The sequence below is a fragment of the Leptosomus discolor genome, chromosome 6 (assembly GCF_034619465.1).
Source record: "Leptosomus discolor isolate bLepDis1 chromosome 6, bLepDis1.hap2, whole genome shotgun sequence".
NCBI lineage: Eukaryota > Metazoa > Chordata > Aves > Leptosomiformes > Leptosomidae > Leptosomus > Leptosomus discolor.
This window is the reverse complement of record NC_141396.1, coordinates 49,611,880-49,634,937: the sequence shown is the minus strand read 5'-3', so window position 1 is coordinate 49,634,937 and position 23,058 is coordinate 49,611,880. Positions and strand designations below refer to the sequence as shown.

At 41.9% G+C, this 23,058-nt stretch overlaps 1 protein-coding gene across 1 annotated transcript in view; it reads left to right on the top strand.

Annotated features, from left to right (window-relative positions):
• Positions 1 to 23,058, top strand: part of MKX (mohawk homeobox) — a 45,518-nt gene that overhangs the window by 4,386 nt on the left and 18,074 nt on the right. The window contains exons 4-5 of the mRNA XM_086467051.1: positions 5,352 to 5,505; positions 6,738 to 7,073. Coding sequence (XP_086323177.1) covers positions 5,352 to 5,505; positions 6,738 to 7,073 — 490 coding nt within the window. The remainder of the gene's footprint in view (positions 1 to 5,351; positions 5,506 to 6,737; positions 7,074 to 23,058) is intronic.

Below are 23,058 nucleotides of genomic sequence, written 5' to 3'. Positions count from 1 at the left end.
TAATGACATCTTGAGGAGTTCTCCCTTTTCTTCTATAAATGCCTTGGAATAAACAGACAAGGGAAAATACTGGTGGGTTTTTGCAGTATTTCTGTCATTGCAGCTTTGATAAATCCTGATGGAGATATGCTATGTTAGCCTCTATAAAAGCACCAAGGGAGCCATGGCCGCTACTCCACAGAGTTTTACGATCTATGTAAGGTGTAGAACAAAATTAAAAAGAATCAGGGAGGGCTACACGTATCTCTGTTAGACCGCCGTGACTCTAGCGGATTTATGCTGAAGCTGAATTTGGCCAGCCTTGTTTCTATGAACTGTAATATTTGAAAGAGCTGTGCAAACCAGCACATCTATCTTCATTTACAGAAGCACACCATCAAAAAGAAATCCCAGATGTTTCTTCCATCATTTGAGTGCAACACTCTTTTAATCCAGGAATACGATAGCATCTGTGTGCGAGGTAAATACGCATGTCTGGCACGAGGAGTGATTCCTGAGCCTGGAACAAAACAACACACACCTCACATCTACTTTTCAGATGCCCAGAAAGAACAAGACTGTCATCCAGATCAAAATTCTTGTTCTCTGAGAGTGAGAGAGAAAGTGCCAGGCTGTGATCTCAGTCACACTGGGTACATCTGAAATAGCTTCCTGAAGGCTGTGCTCCTTCAGCTGAGCGGTGTAACCAAGAGCAGGCTCAGGACTGGGCTTCGGTGTCTGTTGGAAAGCTTTGCTTCTGTCCCAGGAGGGGCACTTTGCAAAAGCATCTGCCAGGATCCCCTGTGATTGCTTTTCTAATCCAGTAACACCAGACGTCGTTCGAGAACGAGGAATAAGTGTATGATGTTTTCTCCAGGTTCCACGCCTTTACGTTCGCTGACCTGTCTCATATTTCCCACTCTTCTTCCATTTCTCGGTGCTGTCCTGGGGTGTTTGCTCTTGGTGGGAGCATATACTTGCCCCCACAGTTTTCCGCTCCTGTGGAGGCCGTTGTCTGCTGACAGCTGTTACTTCCTCCCAGTGTCCCTCGTGTGCTGATGCCTTGTTGTTGTGAGCCCTAGGGAAGGCAGAAGATACTGTTGAAAATCCCTTTGAGTTTCCGCCAAAATGCCATTTAGGGAATGAATGGTTGGGGTTTTTTGTTTTTCACCTGACTGCTGACCTTGGAAAAGGTCTTCAGCAGCTGCCTGGAAGATGATGTTGGTCACAGTAATATAGATAATATAGCAGTAGCTCTTCTCCCGGTGCTTTGCTTTTGTCTAATGAACCTTATTCCAGTATGTACCTCCTATCCAAATGAGGTTTTGCAGGACTGTGGCACAGATAAAACCGATCCTTCTGTGAGACAAGGAGGTGAACATCCATCCTTGTTTTCTGCTGTTATTATTAGGACAGTATCTGCATGTTGGATTTTCCACAACTTTTTTTTCATTAGTTTTGCTATCACCCAGTTGGCTGTTTTTAAATTAATTAATTCTACCTCGCTAATAGTTTGGCTTAACCCCCTGTTCCTGAGTGCAGTGGGACAGCAAGGGGGCTGTTCCAGCTACATATCTGACTGCGCTGCATCAGGAAAGTCAAACTTTCAGGTACGTAGGGTTTCACCGGAATCATAAATCATCTTGTTTCTTAATAAGTAGTAGCAAAACCTGGGGCAAATTCTGGGCTGACTTATTCCTGAGCAGGCCAACAAGGTCTCTGGGAGTCCTCAAGGCAAATGTTATTGCAGATTTCAGTCCAACAGTCCAAAGTTTTCTACTTCCCCAACTGACAAAGCAGGAAACCAAAAAAGCAATATAGTTTGAAAAACCATTTTATGTTTTGCTCCAATTAGATTCCAATTCAGAATCCAATAATTTGTCCTATTAATATGCTATTAATATGCTACATTTTCATTTGTATTATTACCACAGTGCTTGATTTATTTTATTTTAAATTTTGATTTAGATGTTCTTGTGAAATAAAAAAGAAAAATGGCTGTATATTCCTTCCAGAAAGGAATATGAATGGCTGTATTGTTGAAGTTTTTTGCAAGACTAGGATTAATATATTGGTCATGTGCAGCTATGGATTTAATAGCATTCAGATTCGTAAAGGCATATCTGGGTTACTGGAGGAGGAGAATCGCTTGATTTCTGTTCCCTGTCTGAAACTTTGGCCTCTCTTATGGACTAAAGCAGAACAAATTACAATAAAATTGAAGATTCTCTTTAGAAGTAAAGCCAGAGGGTCAACATTTCATGGTGCTGATATAAGTACCTGATGCTCTTTGGGAATGACTGAGCTGCTGTAAAATATGAATGCTGGAGAGCACATCTATTATCGTTCTCCTTGGGTTTTGTCTTTTTACTTCTTAAAGAACTGCATGATTGTTAGTATATAAGAATAGTGAGTTTCATCATGCATTTTTCAAGATGCTTAGTTTTTTGGGAGGTTTCTGAGACAAAGATTTTCCCACTGTCTTGTTCGTCAGTCCTTGGTTTGGGTTTTTTTTATTATTTTTGGAGGTCACAGTAGTGTAACTTGGGACCATGGTAAGGGATGGATGGCTTCTGGCAGCTTCAGTTGTTTCTTTTTGTAATAGCTTAAGTGTGGTGCAAATAGGCACTTGCAGTGAGTGGGACCTACAGCAGTAGGCAGGCAACTTTCTAACATTTGGGGCTGGTTGGAATTAGTGGCAAAACTGTCCTTGGCTTTAAAGGAGCCAGGAACAGCCTGTAATAACCCAGGCAGCGACTGGAGCTGGGGGTGAGCGCGCTGTCTGGTGCAGCTTGTGGCCGCAGAGCCTCATCCAGTCCACATACCTGGAGGTGGTCCAAGACTGAAGAGTGGGAGAGATGTTGAATCTCTTGATGTCTTAGAAATCAGGATTTTCCAGCAACATATGCCAGTGCCCCAGAGCAGGAAGGCTCCCAGAGATACCACACCATAGATCTAGCCTAAAAATCTCTTGGGTGGATTTGCCTCACTTTCCTTCAGCTTTAATGGGCCTTGTTGCAATTGCATTTGGGGTAAGAGTTTCTGGAGTGAGTTTGCTGCTTTGTGCTTTAGCAGAAAGCTTCTGCTGTAAATGCTGACTTCAGGTTCTTTCACAGTGATCAAATACTACTATTAGAAGATTTAAAATATGACCCAGCTTTTCATATTGATATGCAGAAAACTAATCATTGGCATGGGAAGAATGAGCCCAAAATAAACCAAGACTACTATGCAAAAATCACTCCTGCTAAATTTAATTGCTTTTATGTATGAGTCACATTAATACTACCCTATCTTTCTTTTCTGTACATGGCACTTCACTGATGAAACATTTCAATAAGTAATGAAATGGAGCATAATGAAATCTTTCTCATGAGAGGTTGGAAAGCTGTCAGTTTTGTAAGATGTTGCAGGAACCGCTATAATATTCAGTGGGACCCTGGATCGATCCATCTCTATGTTACATACTTGATTTCAGAGTTAACGCTAAATCACACAGCAGCCAGGTGACTGCTGCTTCAGCTGAGCGGTCTGGAGTGAGTTTGTTAACAGCATTAGAAAGTGGATGGATTCCAGCCCACCCTTTCTGGTTTACTGTAATGATTGCTGTGACAATATGATGAATATAAACAAGTAGGATTGGAAGAGAATGAAAATGACTTACTCTTCTCTGCCAGCTACAGTTTTGGTCTAACCTGTCATAGTAAACTACAGGGTTTGTAAAGTTATGTGTTTGGCATCTGAGTGCTGATCCAGGGCTCACTGTATTTTCGGTAGAACCCTGTTTCATGTAAACGTGATTTTAAGCAAAATCAAAGTGACAGGCTTAAGGCGCCACTGCTAAGTTCTGGGTGGGACTCTGAACTGAAGTTTTGTTTTTCCTTTAAGCAGATAATGTGTATTTTTCTCATAATGACTCCAGAAGAGATTATCGATCCAGAATAATTAGCCCAATACTTCTGTGTGATTTATATAACCTTAGCTACAATAGACAGCTGACAAAACTAAGGCCAAAATCCAACTCTGAGGTCTACAGTTTGGCTCTCTAGTAGGTGGAGTAGCATGTATTGATAAAACATGTGTTAACTTGCTTTGCAGGTTAACATAAATTAAATAGTATGATCGTTCCCAAGTCAGACTATGACTGCAGTAGACTCTGGCTTCCTCTGTGTGCACTTTCACAACACAAAGATGTGAGTGGGGCTACAGACTCCCAACATTCTTTACATTCTCCTTTGCAAGTAATGCTGCTCTGCCTCCTTCTTGCAGAGGTCATGTCAGAATACACTTACTCCTGCAAGGAGTAAATAGCATTTTTAAGACCTGATTTATCATTAAATAAATATTGTTAGAGTGTAGGTAGCTTGCCTCTGCTCTAGCTTGTAGTGAGGTTATGGTGAGGTCACTCTCAGTATCAGTATTTCCTATTTTATATATTTTTAAGTTACATAGAGTCAGTGCTAGCATTTTCTTAGGTGTGCTTTCATGCAAAGTCATTGCATGTACACAGGTCCCATTTGGTGCTTTGATTAGCACTGCTGGCACAGAAGACTGTACCGTGCCCTTTTGCTCCTTTGGTGCCTAGAGCACTATGAAATCCTTGTGTTTCAGCCTGACTTTTTGGTGACGCTATATGCTAGAAAGATATTGACATGTATCTGTTTTGCGTTGTCAAACTCTAGGAAGTGTTCTCAGCTGCGAAGGAAGACAAGCTAGTCTGTTGTTTAGTAGTCAATTGGTGAGGAATCTGCATCTTCACTGGTTTTTAGGGTTTCCACAACAGAAAGAGTTCATAAAAGCTGCTGCTCTGCAGAGCAAATGTTTGATTTCTGCAGTGACTCAAAGTACGTTGTATTCTGTGAAAGACTTTCCTGATACTCACTACCTGTCAGGCTTAGAGTACTGATAAAGCGTGAGGGAGAATTTGGGCTTTTATATAACCAAATTCAGAATGGGTTTTTCTGCTCAACAGCTTTTTGTAGCCTACATAAATGTCAAAGGCAAATTATTGAACATTAGCTATTAGTTTTAATTTAGGTTCTTAGTAATATATTGAAGGTTCATATTGAAAGTTCAGGGCATTATCTTTAAAATAAAAAAGGAAAAATGAATATAAAATTAGTATTTTGGGACACTTTAATTAAAACCTTAATAATGAGGGTTTGCTAACACTTGTGAAGGGTGGGAAACCTGAACCTGCCTTCTTGTCTGAGGTTCCTGCTCTGCTCAGTGATAGCTTCATGGACTCCTGTTCATGTTTCCCTTCTTTGAGTTTTCTTAGGGCATACATAAAACTCATGAAAACTCTATGGATTAGGTTTGTTTATTTGCATCAGTTTCAAGGGAGACTTAATACACTCATTTGTATGCAGGTATCAAACTGGTTTGCCAATGCAAGACGTCGCCTGAAGAATACGGTCAGGCAACCAGATCTTAGCTGGGCTTTACGAATAAAACTGTACAACAAATATGTTCAAGGAAATGCTGAACGACTCAGTGTGAGCAGCGATGACTCATGCTCTGAAGGTTTGTTGATGCACTTTTTATCAATTTTAAACCGATTAAAATATATTTAGGAAGGATCGGATACCCCGAGTTAGCTCTGGTTTCTCACAAAATGCCCTCGGTGGATCCACCTTTACTTTTTGTGAAGTAGGTGCCATTTTTGGCTCCCAATTGCTATGCAGCCTTGCAAAGCGGGATTGTGTAGGTTAATCGGGGTGACAGTCTGTTGCATGTTATCTGCCTCTTTTGTATAGCATGGTTACTAGCAGGATAATTGTTAGTTCATTAGATTCTACAAGCCTATTCCTTTAATCTGCATTAAAGGAAAAAATTGATTACATTTGTTGGTTTAAGGAAACAAGAAATCTCTTGGCTGTCACCTTCCTTGATGGAAGGGCTGTAGCAATAACACATCATTACAAGAGAATCTGATTAACAAGAGAATCTGATTAACTTCAGTGGGACTTATTATATGGTAAACTGAATATTACTGTTATTTATTTTGTGTACTTTACCAGCAAATATTTTCCTTAAAACGTGCACTGAAATTTTCTTTCTTATCCAAATTAACAAATGCAGGAATTTTTTTAATAGCACTCCATCTTTTTAATGCAACATTTGTATGAATTATGTCTGTAAGTACGTTTTTTGGTCAGTTATGACATGGGGATACATTGACAGGAACAAATGCTATAGAACATTGTCAGAAATCTGTATGTGAATTTTTAGAAGAATGTGTTTCAATTTGTACCAGATTTCAATTCTCTTTGTTCCAGTTTCAGTTTATACTCACATTTCTTTGGTATGCACTTCCCTTTAAAATATTGGTTGCAGGACAATTGAAAGAGCACAGTTTTAAGCATATACGCTTAAATACACTGTAGTATTCATGAGAACCTAATTTCAAGTTACAATAGTAAGAGTTCATCTTATTCATACAGATTTTTGAATGTTTATCATTGGTTAAGGTCACTTTCAGTTTTTTTCTACCTGGCTTGTGTTGCTCATGAACAAGTTAGGCTCAAGAGACTGTTTTCTACAGTTATTTAATTTGGAAGAGCTGGAACATCTGCGAACCCTGCGAACTACTGTGAGCAATGTGTGAACAGAAGAAAATGAAAATCATTGTGTAATGCTGGAGTCTAAGGTTGTTGTCTAGTTTTAGTTATAGCAGTTTAAAACATGTAGAGAAAGCCTCTTTTTAAATATTCAGTATTCAATGTACTACTGTATCTTTGTTCTTTTATTTTCAGATGGAGAAAATCCTCCAAGAAACCATATGAATGAAGGGGGATATAACAAACCAGTTCATCACACTGTGATTAAAACTGAAAGTTCAGTAATAAAAACAGGAGTGAGACCAGAAACAAGTGCCAACGAGGATTATGTGTCACCCCCCAAATACAAAAGCAGTTTATTGAATCGTTACCTAAATGACTCACTGAGACATGTCATGGCTACTAATGCAGCTATGATGGAAAAAACAAGGCAAAGGAATCACTCTGGTTCATTTAGCTCCAATGAATTTGAGGAAGAATTGGTGTCTCCATCATCATCAGAGACAGAAGGCAATTTTGTCTACCGAACGGGTAGGGGATTCTTTCTGCATAATTTCTAATATAGCCAGCTTTGGTGGATGGTGTCACCTGGAATGAGTGTCACCTGATTGTGCCTTTTATGGGAATGGGTAACTCCTGTCCATCCTCTCATATGAGAGTGGGTAACTCCTGTCCACTTTTTCATTCACTGGAGAAGTTCCACCTGCAGTATTGAAGTTAAGTGCTGTTACTGACTGCTAGTGAAGCTGGTTTGCTTTTTGAGTGGAGCTGTGGGGCTGATTTTTGAAATGACACTTACAGGCCATTTTTGTCAGCACTAAGACAAGCCTAAAGAAGGAATAAACTCCTGAGCATTCTATTCCAGCAAGGGAGGACTAGAGGGGGACTGAAGTACTCCATAGCCCCAGCTGCGGGGAAGAGGGTGGCTTTGAAATTTCAAGGTGGCTGTTTGTGGCACTTAGGTGAGCCATATGCCTCCCCAATGGAGTGCACGGGAACACCATCCCTGGTTGTACAGCATCTTTTCAGTCCTCAGAGTGCCTTCTCAGGTGCGTGGCCCTTTGGTGCTCATGCATCAGTTAGGAATACATGGATTAGTTTAGACCAATTTCTGCATCGCTCTCCAGACACAGTGCACCGAGCTAAGGGGCCACAGACTTGGCCATTAAATATCTTGGATTAATGTTTTTTTGAAGGGTTACACATAATGTATTATTTTAATCTTACCAATAAATTAAAAAAAAAAAAGCATGATTTATATCATCTGCTGTGTTGCCAGTCAGAGGAAGGCACACAAGAGTGCCTGGTTCGTGCCAGTAAAACTACTGTAAATCAGGGCAAGATCAGGACTTGTTCAGGTTCCTGTGGGGCAGGGAGCGCTGGAAAGCTCCTCTTGTGAAGCTTGTTCTGTGTTTCTTTGGGGACATAAGGCAAAGGCTGTCCCCTTATCTTTGAAAAAAATGAAATTTTGCATCCCAGGCTCTGGAGGTCTTTGTCAGCATGTCAGGGTTTCCACCCATTGCAGCAGTGCTTGTTGTTGTCTCGGGGGGGTTATTCTGCAGGGACCACCCTGTGGGCAGCACCGCTTTCGGGATGGATGAATATTGATGAAAAGTACTGGAAGGCTTTGCGTTGAAGTTAATGTAGATTTAGGTGTTGTACTTGGTTCCCCTTGGCTTCTCTGGCAGGCAGGTTCAGGTGCCCCTTGGCTTTGCAACCTCTCAAGTTTGCAGCCTTTGCCCTCTCTCTCCTGGCACATTTCATGTGATTCTTTGTCCCTGTGGTGGGGCCCCAAGGATTTCAGGAGGCTGAATGCTCGGGTGGGGGTAGTAGGACATTGGTGCGTGCAGGTTGTCAGGGGATGACCAAGGGGGAAGTGGGGGCCCCATAGAGAAACGGGATCTCGTAGGGAGCAAGAATAGTGCATGCACGATGAATAACTTTCAAAATTAACTCTCTCTGTTCATTTAGCTTTTTTTTTTTTTGACATACCAAATGCATTTGGTCTGTGTTATGGGTGTATTGTCTGCCAAGTTTTATGTTTAAGTGAAAAGTTACTCAAGAACAGATGCAGCAGCTCAGATATGTAAATCTCTGGTTTTCTATACTTTTATACCATAACTTAAAAATGGACACAATGACTTTTTAAAAAATTGCAATAAATTTGCTACTGGATTAAGTTCTTCTTGCCAAGTTTCAAGCTGCACTGAAAAATATGGTCTTTAATGAGAAGGCTGAGACAGTCACGCTGTAACTGTGTGAGTTCAAAGCTGGGCTGGAGTGACTAAAAAACAGTATATTTGTCCTTAAAGTTCATAATTGGCATTCCTGGAACTCCTCTGGAGATCATATTTAAGTCAGTTTTTAAATATCATTGTTAACATTTTGAAGTGCTATGGCCTCTGATGAGAACACACCAGCAGTTCTCAGGATATAGTTTTATTCTTTTTACACTTCCAAAGTAGACAAGCAGTAGCCTGCTGATAGAAAGGAAAAGATCACGTGCACACTCTATACTGTTGATATATCCCTCCTATATATGCATGCACATTCAGGAAATAATACGTACAAATACACTTTTTTCAGCTAGAAGATTACAGTCCCATTCATGATTTTCTAATGATGTTATAACATGTGGGAATTGAGCCCTTCATGAACAAAGCAGATATTTTCAACTTATCATCCATTCATGAAATCTATTTAAAAATAGATTAAATTATCCAAATGATAGTTAATAGGAAGAGACAAATAAGGATATTTTATTTTTTTAGTCCTTTCTCTGTAATTTGAATACCTGGGATGGCAGTTCTCACTGCAGTTGTATAGCAGATCTGTATCTGTGTTCTCAAAACAGCTGCAAACCATTTTGGTTAAGCAAAATAACAGGGTATGTCTGACTGTACCACCCATACCTTCCTGGAAGCAGCAAGTGTATTTTTAAGTGAGATATTCCCACTTACAAGGAGCTCCCCGCTGAAATTTTTTGTTAAGTGAAGCAGCTAATTTTTAACACAAAGGGGTTGAAGCAGAATTGTGAAGTCCCTACTAGATGTTTTAGTTTATGAAGACATTTTGAGTAGTATTTCAAAAAGCACAGAGTCAAAACTGATTGATATGTTATTCTTGAGAAACATTTGGCAAGGTTGCCATGCTCCTAAGAGCAGGCAGTCATTGGTGTTGAAGAATCAAATTCTTTATTGTGCTTCCCTGGAAAAGCAACTTTTCATAGCAAATTGTGAGTAGAAAGCTTACTCACCGTGTCTGTTTCGTGTTATGGGCCAGACTGATTTCAGGTACATCAGTGTGTCCAGAGCAACTTCGCTTGCCCAGTGCCCGAGGTCAGCGTGACCATGTGTGTCTCAACAACCCGTGCCAAATTAACAGAGTACGAGTGCAATGTCCAATGACACAAGAAATTATGGTTTAAAGTTTATAAGGAAAAGGGGTTGTAGAGTTTCCCATTTCAGTCATTAACATTCTTATAAACACGGGACCATATGCTGTTCTGGCTTCATGCAACTGGGAAATCCCGTCTAAGGCTCGAGGACAGGCTATATAACCTACTGTCAGGAGATCGGCCTCGCTTTACACCTCTGCTCGATTGTGGCCAGCTCGCGGGAAGTGGCTTCAGCGCTGGGGCGGGAGCAGCACGCACCGAGCCGGGTCCCGCGCAGGTGCGGTGCCGCCCTGCCGCCTCCCCGGCCGCTCTGTCCCGCTCCGGCTGCGTGGCCCGGGGAGCGGCCGCGGGAGGCAGTGGGGGCGGCTGGCGCGGGGAGAACAGAGCAGCCAGGAAAGAGTGCGACCGCACTGGGATGTGTCACGTATGTAAGCGTTTGTGTCGAAAGCTGATATGCTTATGTGTATAACGTGACACATGCGAACATGGTCACTTAAGGCAGAAAATGTCAGTTCGGATTAATCCTAGTGCAGGTATAATATATAAATATATGTAATTGGTCAAATATGTGTCTTGAACTGGCAACTGAAAGGCTTGGTTCAGTGTTTTTGTTTAGTTAAAAATCCATGTTGGAGAACAAGTTTTCATTAACTCCTTGGCATGCCGTCATTCACAGCAGGTTCACTGTGTGACAGGAGTAACTAAAACCAGACTTGCCTATCTGTATCTGTGGTACAAATGCACGCAGAAACAACAATCCAACTGCAACAAGCACTCCAGAAATCTATAAGGAAAAGAGTTAATAATGTTTATAGTGAGTCTGGATGTAAATCTAAAGCGGCGACGTCAGTCTTTGGTTTACGGATCACTAAAATGCTGACTTTTTCTGTAATCACGCTGCAGTGCTCTGCGAGTATGGTATCGTCAGTCACCTGTGGGAACAAAATGTTCTGCATCATTTATAGCACAAGGAAATGAAAAAGCCCAACTTTCTGGGATATCACTGTCTGGTGAGGTGTGTTTGGTGAATGAAAGCAAAAATTAAAATGAGAGAAAGAGAGATGAAATGGCAGGACAGGAAGCTTTTTAACTTTTTTCTGTAGGCAGATTTTCATTGATTTCACTTTATGTGTTACTTAGCACAGTAGAAAAGCCAGAACAAATAAAAGCAGTGAGGAAACTAAAGACTTGCAGGCCTGGAAAGGAGGGTGGCTTTTAAAAAAGCTCTTGAATGACTGGTTGGTTTTTGAAGATGTTTGATCTCTATTTTTAGACATTTATACTCAGGAGTGTGCTTTGTTTCTGATGTTTTCATTACTACTGCCTTTTTCTTTCCTCTCACCTTCGTTTTTTTTCTTTCACTCAGATCCTGCAAAGTTTGTGATTTATAAAGCATGATCCTGGGTTGTTTATTGCAGCACGCTGAGCACCTCTGATGAGACCCTCAGCACACTGCAGGACCAGGCCCACATTCGTACAGAGTACTTAAATATAAGGGTATAGCTGTGAACATAAGTACCATAGACACACACAAGCTGCAGAACAGTGCTGTGATTTTGTGTGGTCCTTGCCAACTTCTCCTCGCAATTTAACATTTTTAGAAATTAACATGTAATTTAAAAATGAGCTATAAAATTTAAAAGCATAATATGGACACAATGGAACCTGTTTTCAGAAACAACTCGAGGGACCCACAAAAACCGCTAGTACTAGGGACTTTTGCAAGTTTGATCTAAACGGTGCTGGAGACCTTGGGGATACTTTAAAATAAATGGTAACCTGGGAGTGCTGAAGGAGGTCCTTGTTGCAGATCCTAATGTCATCCAGAAGTGAAATGGAAAAGGGGAATGTCAAGTACAGTATTAAATGCACACAGCAGCATAACTGCAATTTGAAGGTTACACAGTTAAGATCATATTTCTGCAGGAATTTTATTATTACATGACCTGATTCATCAACACTGAAATGGCATGGAATTGAGAATTGAGGAGAGGATTGTGTTTAATTTGCTGCTCCGTTGTTTTTTCTAAAGAAAGATTAAAAGGAAACAGCTTTACTACAGGGACAGTGTCAGGTTTAGTATACCAGATGTGATAGTCCAAACTTGAGAATTTTAAAGATCCTGCCTGCTCCCCGCTAGTTAAGTTGGTTGTTCACTTTCTGCATTTGTTTCTGTTTGAACAGCAAAAGTCAAATAAGCTGGTTTTTAATTCCCTTTACTTTCTTAGTTTCTCAGTATTTGAGCTGCAAGGGGAATGGATCAAGGTTATTTCCACATGACCCTGGAAGACAGTGCTTCATCAAAACGGAATATTTTTTGTGGAAAGGTAGAAGTTTCAACCTCGCTTAGGTGGGGGAATGGAGGAAGAGAGCACTGGGTGGGCTGTGAGCATCAACGGCACCAGGGGCAGAGCACCCTCCCAAAAGCCTGGGCACCCAGGGGCTGCCAGCAGGCAGGGGAGAGCTTTGCCTGGAGCCAGACTTGCTGGGAGGGGAAGTGGCACTCCTGGCAGTGTTGGCTTCTCTGAGCCTTTTCTCTCCACTCCCTGCTTTTAATGGTCAGTTTTGTGGGAAAAGAGAGTACTTGTTTTCTCACAGGTGCTGGGTGCAAGCACTGTGCATCCTTGTTTATCTGTTTTATTTCAGATGCAAATGGCTGTGAGTGTTTTCGGCATTTTTTTAAAAAATCCAGAACATTTAAGATTCTGGAGATTGGGCTATGTGTGGCTCAGATGTACTTCTAATAGCAGCATGTTTGTGGATATAATTCGGTTATAGTTACTGTGGAGACCCATGGAGCAGAGGAGGTGCATGTGCACCTCTGCTGGTTTTGCTTCTGTTGATGTCATGGCAAATTTTCTGCATACTTCAGTAAAAACTAGCTGGAGCCAGTTGTTTGGCCGCACATGATATTCTTCTAGTCAGCTTACTTCAGGGCAGCACGTCTCAGGACTCCTGACAGCTTTATCATCGCAGAGAATGAGATGTTCTTGCATGAATGATTTGAAATGGAAAAGATGACAACATCTGACCAAAAAATCAGAAAGACCAAAAAAATCAGGGGATCAGCCATGTTTCCATGGCCACAGGTTGCTGCTGCCCATGCTGGTACAGCAGCCCGCCTCTGTTTCTGTGAGACCATTCAAATTTCCCCAGTGCAAATATTCGCAGCAGTGGCCAAAAAAGCAGCAGCCCCCTGTACTTGCCCAAGACCACTGTCAGACACAGCAGGAAAAATGTATGGTGCTGTCACCAATCGCTAACAACTATATATTTTAAAACTCCTCTTTAGAGTTAGCCAGTGCTCCAGGTCTCAGCAAGGGCTGTTCCCTGGCAAGCCTCAGGCTTCATTCATTTAGCAAAGGTGTGTATTCAAAGAGAAAGAAATATTTATCCCCATTTTCCCATTGTTCAAAACATCTTTAGAATTATGCTCGGTCTTAAAATCTGGGACCAGCCCAAATGTGAATGTTTCAGGAAATTATGTGCATGGAAAAGCACATGATCATAAATCAGACTGTTTTCCAGTTTTAGCTGTAGACTGCATGGCCAGTAATGAATATAATAGGGAAATTAGTAAGAAAATTAGCAGTTAATTTAAGGAGTATTTAAAGAGGGTGTGAAGCTACAGTTTGGGAAAACTGATTTAGTGAAATGGATGTGATTCCTTCTTCCCTTCCACTGCCTGAGTAGGATTTTCCCCACTAACCAAATTTCTGTGCAGATCTCTTACAGTAGAAATGTCAGGCTTCCATGCTGTCTTGCAGGATATGAGCCAGCCTGGCTTTTGCACTGATTCAGGGGATCCTCAGCCTTGCAGATGCTGGCTGGCTGCAGCCACTGCCATGCGAGCAGTTGCATGGGTTGCAAAAGGAAGCACAACTCAAATGAGGAGGGCAGAGGGGGTTTGGGGGGAGATAATGACACGAGATAATGGGGAAATGCACCAGTGCGAGCAGAGCAGCAGAAAGCCCTGGGCACTGCAGTGCTAGTGCAGCAGCCAGGGATGGAGCGATGCAGCATTGGGCAGGAGTGTGGGTTTGCACCTTGTGGGTCATCCCAGTAGCATGGCCACCCTGCACTGCATTGACATGCGTGCAGAGGGACCTGCCACTACGGCTTTCCCCCAGTACGCTTCTGGGGACACGAAGGAGGGTATGTCTGCTCTCTCTCCTACCTGGGAAACATGGCAGCAAAATGTGGTTATCAGCTGTTTGTGCCAAAGAGGGGCTGTAGGCCAAGGAACATGAGAAATATGGCACGATTTTAAATATGAAAGAGAGAAAAAAAGGAACAAAACACAAAAGTGTTTGCAAAGACAGAAGCACAGAGACGTGTGCTGTCACCCCATCAGGAGTGGCTTTGAAATCACATACTTAACTAATTTGTATATCACTGATTGGAAAGTGCTTTTGAGTGCAAAGCCATGGCTGGAGGCAGATCACCCCAGTGCTGGGTTGTGAGCAAGATTTGTGCAGGCTCCAACACCAAAATGTGCCTGTTCTGCTCCTTGGGGCTCACATGGGTCTCCAGCTGGCTCTGTCCCTGCACCAAGACATCTGCCCATGGCACATGCATGGAGAATGAGAAATTACAGGGACAAAAACCTTCCCTTTTGCCCAGTGAATTACTTTTACACATGAAATCGATCATCTCATTCACAAGTAATAACCGTCTTCGTTGACGCTTACTAACACACTAATCTGTGTGCAGTGCAGCAAAGTGTGACCAGGAGGGGACGGGGTGCAGGGAAGTCAGGTGCAGGTGGGACAGGGTGGTAGCAGGAGGGGACGAGGGCTGGACTGTTCCCATTCTGGAGCAGTAAATTTAAAGGAATGGCGAGCCCATAAAAGTTTCACTTCTTTCTGGAAAAACATCTGAATTGAAACTTCATACCTGGCATGGGGTTCCTGCGTGTCCCAAGCCTCCTTCCGCTGCTGGGGAGCAATAGCACAACTTTGGATAACATCCTGGTAGATTCTGCTCATAGCACGGACTGTCCCCCCGTGCAGTGTTACAGTACTGCTGTTCATGTTGCTGTAGTTAGGGCTGTATCTGTGTTTCCATTAGAACCCTTTTAATCCACAAATTTATGACCCAGCTGTAAAAATTCAATCCAGACTGCATCTTGGCACGGGCAGTGTTCGTTCTTCCATCTGTGGAAGGGATTTAAGCAGGTACATCCCAGTAATAACCATCCGAGTTAGGCTTGTAAATTTGGAGCATGATGTCTGCTGAATAAAACTGTAAGCTTCTCAGTAGTCTGGAAGTTTGAAATATTTTATGCCCATGGTGAGACTAGTGAAAAGCAGTTTGTTTGTATTTAGTCATATAGCTGTGAAGAAAGAAAATGGTTTTGGTTTTTCTGCGTTTGCTTACATGCACAAGCACATGTATTTTCCTTACCATGGCAATATTTTGGTGTGAGTGGCAAACCCTTGAATCTCTGCAGGGTTTTGCTGCAAAGCAGATTTTGATCACTCCCAGGTAGCATAAGAAATTGTGTTCTCACTGGTGCAAAGAGTAGAATTTATCTATTGCTTGTAATAGAAAAAACAGGGAAGTAAAAAGACCAGATTGTTTTCTTTTGAGTGAGATTTTTGATTGGATTCTTCTTAAAATATCTTCAAAACTGATTCAGTATTGAACTGCAAAATTAGTTTTATTCACCATCACTTCCTCCCATTTTAATCTTCTTTTCTAAAAGCTACACACTGAACATGCCTGACCAGATAGACTAGTAATCTTATCTGATCCAGCAAATCCTATTTCCTGTTGCAGGTTTGTGGTTTTTGAAAGTCATTCTGTAATTTAAAAAAAACGCCTTTATGCGTTTAACTGAAAATTTTTAGGTCATTTGTCCATAATGTGAATACCAGAAACATAATGATGAAAGCAGTTTAGCGAGACCAGACTTCTGATCTTCCATGTGTATTCACAGAGAAGCCTTGGGGAGGGTTTTGGCACAATTTGAGAATTGGATTGAAGAGATCGCTACATGGACTAATGTCAGACTGTGGATGAGTTTATACCTGGTATTAAGAAAATGTGTGGAACCTGTGAGTATTATTTGTGTATGAGATTTTTGCCATCTTGATGGAGGAAGGGGAGCACTCATAAAAACACCTGTTCCAGAAAAGCATCCCTCATCTTCATCTGTAAAGTTCAATTTCTAGTTATCCAAAACCAGAAAAGCAGAGTTGGATTCAGTTTAATCCACTTCACGCCAGACTTAAAAAATTGGGTATGCGATACAAGTGGAAATTATCAGTGATTACTAAAGACCATTTGAGGTCTTTTATCCTTTATGGCATTTAATTGGCATCAGATAGCCACTTTAGATCTGTTAAAGGAGAAATACATCCTAACAGTCAAAGCACACAGAACGTTTGTGTAATATGAGTGAGTTTTATGTGAGCTACAAAAAAAAAGGGGCAAGAATTTAAAGCAGGAAAATAAGTTGGACAAGTAAACTGCATTGTACAAAATTTGGAAAAAGTAAAAACAATTCAAACAGAAAGAGATCAGATAAACAGCTAGAGCTGAAACAGCTGAAAAGAAACACACAAAAATAGGTAAAGCGAAATTCCAACAAGCCATGAAATGTGTTTTCCTTAATTTTTCACAGTGGCCTTGAAACCTGATGTTGGAGACTCTCTCTGTTCTTTCACTGATGGCCAGAAGTTGAGGTTATGATGACCAGATCATTTGGTATGGCACTGACATTTCAAGTTAAAAGGGATTGCCAAGGCTCTCCGTTATGACACTGAAATATACCGCTATTTCTTGGGCCAGTTTTCAGTCCCTCCCTCATGCCTCCACATTGATTTAGGCAACAGATGCATGAAAAGCAAAGCAACATTCAAAATAATCCCTTAGCTGAAGCTGGGGGAAGGCTGACTAGTGGGCTGTAGCCAAAATTCCTTAAATGTTACAATGTTTTACATTTCTAAATGTAAAAACTTTCTTTCCAATGTGAGGTACCAGCCAAATGTCTTAGTTACGGTATCTCAGAGTGAAAACTGGCATATGGCCTTGTGGTCATTTGTGGGTATTGACAGATTTACACCGTCGAAGATCAAGTTCAGTGTTGTCGGTTTCTCCATCTCCCCTTCACTTTGTCAGGCTTTTTTTCTCTCCATTACTATTTGTCAACTTAAATCCAGTTTGCTGGAAAAGTGAAGGCTCTTCACGACCTGGCTCTTCAGGAGCGAATTGCCTCAAATTCTTTCTGCTAGCCAAGGTATTTTGTAATGCATTGCAAAACAGCAGCAGGATTGCGCTCCTTGCACTAGATGTGCTTTGTGGGCTAGACACTGCGGGCAGTTTTAACGAGATCTTGGTGTGCTGGAGAATTTGTCTCAGCTGTTGGCTTCAGGGAGGCTTTCATCCCGGGTCCCTGATCTTCTAATTGCACTTCCCACCCCAAGGAGCAGGGTCTGGCTTTGCCCCATTGTGGGCTAAGCTGGAGGGAGCCTGGACCAGCAGCTGCTCAGGGAGCAGGTCCTGGAGCTGGTGTGCAAATTAAATGGTCTGCTCCTGACTATTTATGGCAGTTTTGCACAGGAGGGGTGGTGGGTTGCCCATTACATGACGCACTAAAATTCGTTGTCCTGCTTTTCTCCCTCTCACGTTGTTCAGCTATGTAGCTGCTGGTTACTGCATCACTAATTCATTTCCTCTGGTTCATCTTCAAGTAGGAGCTCCCTCCAGAAGGCAACAGCCTTTGTTCCTTTATCAGGGAAAGCTCTGGGTGGCTGTAGCACTGCTTGTGCTGACAGTGGAAGCAGTGTCAGTAAGAGCCCGGTGTAGCCTGTGAGACTAATGTCAGCTGGGGGAGCGTGGGTGGTGGGTGAAGCCTGGGACCTTTCCCTGTCCTAAATATCAGAACTGCAGTTGTTATGGGCTCCCTAATTTTTGAACCTTAGTAGTCCTGGATGTTTAGACACTTTTTGAAGTGGGGAGAACCCAAAAAGGCTGTCCTGCTCTGGCTGGCTCCAGAGACTGTAGTGGTGTTTGAAAACCATATTGCCTTTCTTATATATACGTACATACACACACACTCATATTTCCTCAGTGCTCTATTATGATGATGATACCCATGGAATTCAAGCCTGCTGCCTTGCCGCTTTGCTGTGCTTGCTGCTTCAGCTCAGAGCTGTGCAGTAGTTCACCATGGCAGTGAACTTTGCAAAGCAAAATTTTTGCTTTTGCCCAGCAAAGCCCAAATCCTATTCATGGAGCTCAGCAGAGAAGATGAGCCTGACCTGCAGGTATTGATCCCTTTTATGCAAAGGCCTTATTTTTCTGGCTAAACCAAGGTAAAGGAATCCTTGTTTAAACATTTTAAAATGAAGAAAAATGGCAGGTGTCTTTATAATCCTGTTTTCCTTTTAGTACTGTCTCCCAGCATTTCTGCTGCTGTTTTCACTCCTCGTATAATAAGACTGTGAGTGATAATAATTTCTTCTGGCTAGAAATGCACATAGCTATTAATTTATGTTTGTTACTTTTCCTGTGGATCTACATGGGGAAATGGACATTAATATTTCTCAGTCCTCTATACCTCATCTAACTCACTCAAAGATTCACATCCCTGATTCTCTGCCCTCTTATTTCAAAAAGGGCTAATAATTACATCTGATGTCCAACTTCAAACTGCATTTAGCTTCACCTGATAATTGATGGACAAGTACTCAGATATGTTTTAAAACCAAGCCTTTGGAAATGTTTTATGTTGGACAAAGCAAAAATCCAGTGTGCTAAGATCTGGTCTGGTTTTTGTCCCCAAAGCATGCTACATGGTTTGACACACAATGTTCATGTGTTCGCAAAGCTTTCCAAACTTCATTTGGTGAACTCCAGCTGCTTTCAGTGGGATCTTTGCTCAGAGATCAAAGACTGTGACCCTTGGAGAATGTAAGTACTCATATTTGGGTACTGCTCTTCCTTCATTCTTTGCACAAAATAGGAAAAATAAAGGCTGTGTTCAGCGCCACAGTAGTGCTGCACTTGCTGAGGTTTGAGGAGCTCTGTCATCTCTCTGCAGGCGGTGTGGCTGCTCGGAGACACCCATTCCCTGTCCAAAGCAGCGGCAACACCCAACGCAACATGAGCCTACCAAAACCCTCTCCTGCCTCCTGGCCACATCCATCCTGTCCTGACAGCCTCCAGGCAGCAGCTGCATGCTCCCCACAGCACCAAAAATCCTTTAACGGGGGATGTGGGACATGTATCTGCTGGAGCAGACTTGGCATGAGCCACCGGCTCCTGCCCACCCTTGCCTGTGGAGAGCTTGTGTCCCACCATGGAACACCTCCTATGTACGAAAAACTGGCTGGTGGCCCTGGCTGGGAACAGGAGGTCTCAGCAAAAAGCCAGGTCTGGGTGAGCTCGGGGAAGGGCAGCAGAGGAGGGTTGGAGCAAGGTGTCTGAGGGGGGTGATGGGGAGAGGTGGGTTTGCGCTGCCCCGCAGGGTGCGGGGAACATGCATGGTGTGGGTTATTTGGTAACAGGGCTCACCTTCATCCTTGATGAGCTCTGCTCCATCTGAGGATTTTGCTCCCTTAGGCTCTGCATATCTTTACAGCTGGATTACGGGTTTAGGAAAGTCGAATGCCCTGAGATCACAGATACAGGGTAGCTGTTTATAGAGGAGAGGAGGGAGAAAATCAACAAATTCTTGTGATATATTGTATGTCATCTGTACGTGACACTCCAAGACCTTTAAATGCTTAAACTAAAGACCTAAATATAATTTCGTTAGTAAAAATATACCTTAGTTATAAAATGATAATAGTGGAACTTGGCAACAGAGCAGCTAATAAATACTACACTTTTGAAATGTGCGTGGGATCCAAGTACATACTCTTTTACTGTGTAGTTAAAGCATGTGGCAAGACATGCTAGACCAAGATTTTCTTTTTGTCTTTCCAGTGGAAAACTAAAGTTCTTTGTTTAAGTTAAGCCCGTTGGGAATTTTTCTTAAGTAAAACAAGGAGCTAAAGAATTCCATTCCCTTTTGCCAACTTTTTTCCTCCTTCAGGCCAAATTATCGATTAATGGGGCATTAAATATCAAATGCTGCCTAGTTATATTCATACCCTTTTTTATTTAGGCTCCTTCAATACTTTCTCATTGGTGCTTCAAACACAGCTGAATTAAAAGATGAGATACTTTATTGGGAGATACTACCCCTTCTAAACCTTTTTGGCCTTATAAAAATAAAGGTCAGTAATCTGAAAGTCATTAAATTTGTGTACTTAACCCTATTTCTGATTTTTTAAAAGAAAAAAATATCTGTACACCTTTAAGATCTTCTTCTTCCTGAGCTTCATTCTTTGCCTTCCTTATTAGCTGTCTCCATTTCGGTACCCTATCGTTTTGCCAGCAGTGCAGCCAAGTGAATGCTTGACCATATTTTTGTCTGGCTCTAGTGAAACCGTGATCTGACAATAGAATACTTTTCTCTGGGTTTTCCTTCTTCCCCCAGGGAACCATACTTCAAGGGCAACCTGCTTGTCCAGCGTATGAACATGTGGAAAATCCACTGCTATGCACTAATGATTTTCAGATGGGCAGTTGTTGCTGAAAATCATCCCAAGAGCAGCAGCTTCTCCGTTGTAGCACCTAACCACGTTGGGATCACATTGCTCATAGCTGATCTGGAATAAACCCTTTGCATTTGTGTATAGGGTGGTGACATTTGCTGCATCACGCATATGTAGTAACAAACTTTAGGGGAAAAGGAGGTAAAAGTTACAGTTGTGGTTCTTTTTTGGCCATTGCAACATGCATCAAAATCTGACACTTATTTTAGCTTGAAAGTATAAACGTAGGAAAAAGTTGAGCTATGCCAAAGATCCACGACAGCAAGGCAGAAGAACCCTAAATAGTGTCCACAAATTAATCACTTTCAAACTTTTGTTTTAAATATTTACAGGGAGACTTGTCACATGCTGGGAGAGAAAAGAATGAGTTTTAAATTTTAAATAATTTCTATTACTGTTCTCAGAATATGCATTCTTTTTAAACAACTTTCACTTTTAATCTGTAATTAAAGCCAAAGTTTTCTTTTAATTTTAAAAGCTTGTCCTTGGACTAAAATAACATGGAACATTTTTAAACATCGATCCAAGCTGCTGTAGATACATTTTATTTAAACCACATAGCCTGCAGTTGGATTCCTTGCTTTGCCAGATCAGCTACGAACTGTAAGTGTGGCAGTAATGACTGTGGAGTCCTGGATGCTGCACTACCAGCGAGGAGGGTTGTTTTTCTGGAGTTGTTCCTCCCTTTGGGCCCTATTCATGAATGACTTAATCTCTGTGTATGATCAAATGTCATGCAAGTTACTGTGCACAGAAAAATCAAGGAATGCTTCTCTTCCCGCGTTCCTTACATGGAATTGCTGTGCCTGCCCGACGAGCAGTTGGAGAGTGGTAAGGGTGGGAAGCGAGCAGCAGCAAAAACACACACAAAAAAAACCACCAGAAGCAATATAAAAAGAGTGAGACAAAGAAAACCGAGAAAATTTTGAAAGATTGAGTGTGCAAGTTGGATTGGGCCGTGCATAGACAGCCCTAGCTTGCCCAGGCAGCACCAGCTGGAGGGGGGAGCTGGGCTTTCAACTGGGGGGTGTTACAGGGACGATACATTCACCATGAAAAACAAAAGTGTTCCCCAGTATTTTCTCTGGAGCATTGGCCATAAAGATGATTTCTAGTGAATGTTTCTATTAGCTTGTTTCATCTTGAAAAGCAAACACTTTCTGTTTTGGTGGGCAGATCGCAAGAATTTCAGGGAATCAATGCCTCTTAGTCTTTTCATCCTCTTGTCCCAATTGTTTGTGTGGTGTAATTCTGTCCGTTCACAGGATGTTAAACCACTTCACTTGAAGCCAAGACAGAGATTTTCATTAGTTGTGATATTAATTACATGATGCATGCTATACAAGGAACTTTTCTTGTGATGGTTTGGTGTTTTAGTAGAGATCCAGAAGAATACAGGGGGTAAAGCGGTGCATAACTGTCTCCAGATGTATACAGACCTCTTTCTTAGTCTTTTAAGTTTCAACAAAGTTGTCGCTTATGTTAGGCACCATTCCCAGTTAAGAGTGAAGAAAAGACTTACATTATCAGAGTTGTTTTTCTCATTACCAACACCCTGTGGCCACTGCACAAAATTCTGCCTGTCTCTCCATGCCCCAGTGTGGGGACAGATTGCTATAGCAGGACTCCAGGACTCCCACGCCAAACAGAGACTGGTGACAAATGGGGAATAACTTGACTCAGGCACTGAACTCCTCCAGCTGTCAATGGGAGCTACACTTGTTTGTCCGGGACAGTGACTGGAATAGTCGTTTAGCTCTTTTTGAGACACTTTCCATCCCTTTAGTACTGACAATGGACTTAAAAGATGTACCTCGCTTTTCAGGTGGGTTATGGCTGGAGTATCATTTTAGCTCTAGGAGGCAAAAGATAGAAGAAAAGACTGGGAGCAAAGGGGAAAGAGGAAAACTCACAGCCAGGAAATAAGTACAGGTGGGAAAATGAAGAACAGAAACTTTTGGAAGATTGTAAAGAGAGGAGAGTGCTGGTAGAGTACAAGGAAAGGGGAATGCAGAATTGAGGACAAGAACAAAAAGGAAGAGGAAAGGAGAGAGCGATGGAGGGGAAGGAAGAGGAGAAAAGAGATCAAAGGGATGAAGGTAAGGAGAGAAAATACTGGGGAAGCAGATATGATGGAAATACTGGTAGGAATCTGGAATGTAATGGGGAAAGGCTCTAGAATAAATTAGAGAAGTATAGGAGATACTAGCATTTTTCACAGTCCAAAATGAGAAGTTTGACATCTTTCTTTTCAAAGTGTTTGAGAAATGAGGGTAGCTAAGCATTCAAGATATTGTCACTCTTCTTGGAAGGCACCTTTGAATCTAATTGCTATGTCTTGGCATTTTTCTCCATGTTACACAGGCTAAGAGCAAATATGCTTCCAGGAAAGGTTATGACCTTGCTTAGAATAATACAAAGCAAATTAATCCAAACTGTTGCTCACAACTAAGGGAAAAAACAGAACGTAGTCTGGGACTGGGAAATACTCTAGTTCTGGTGGCAGTGG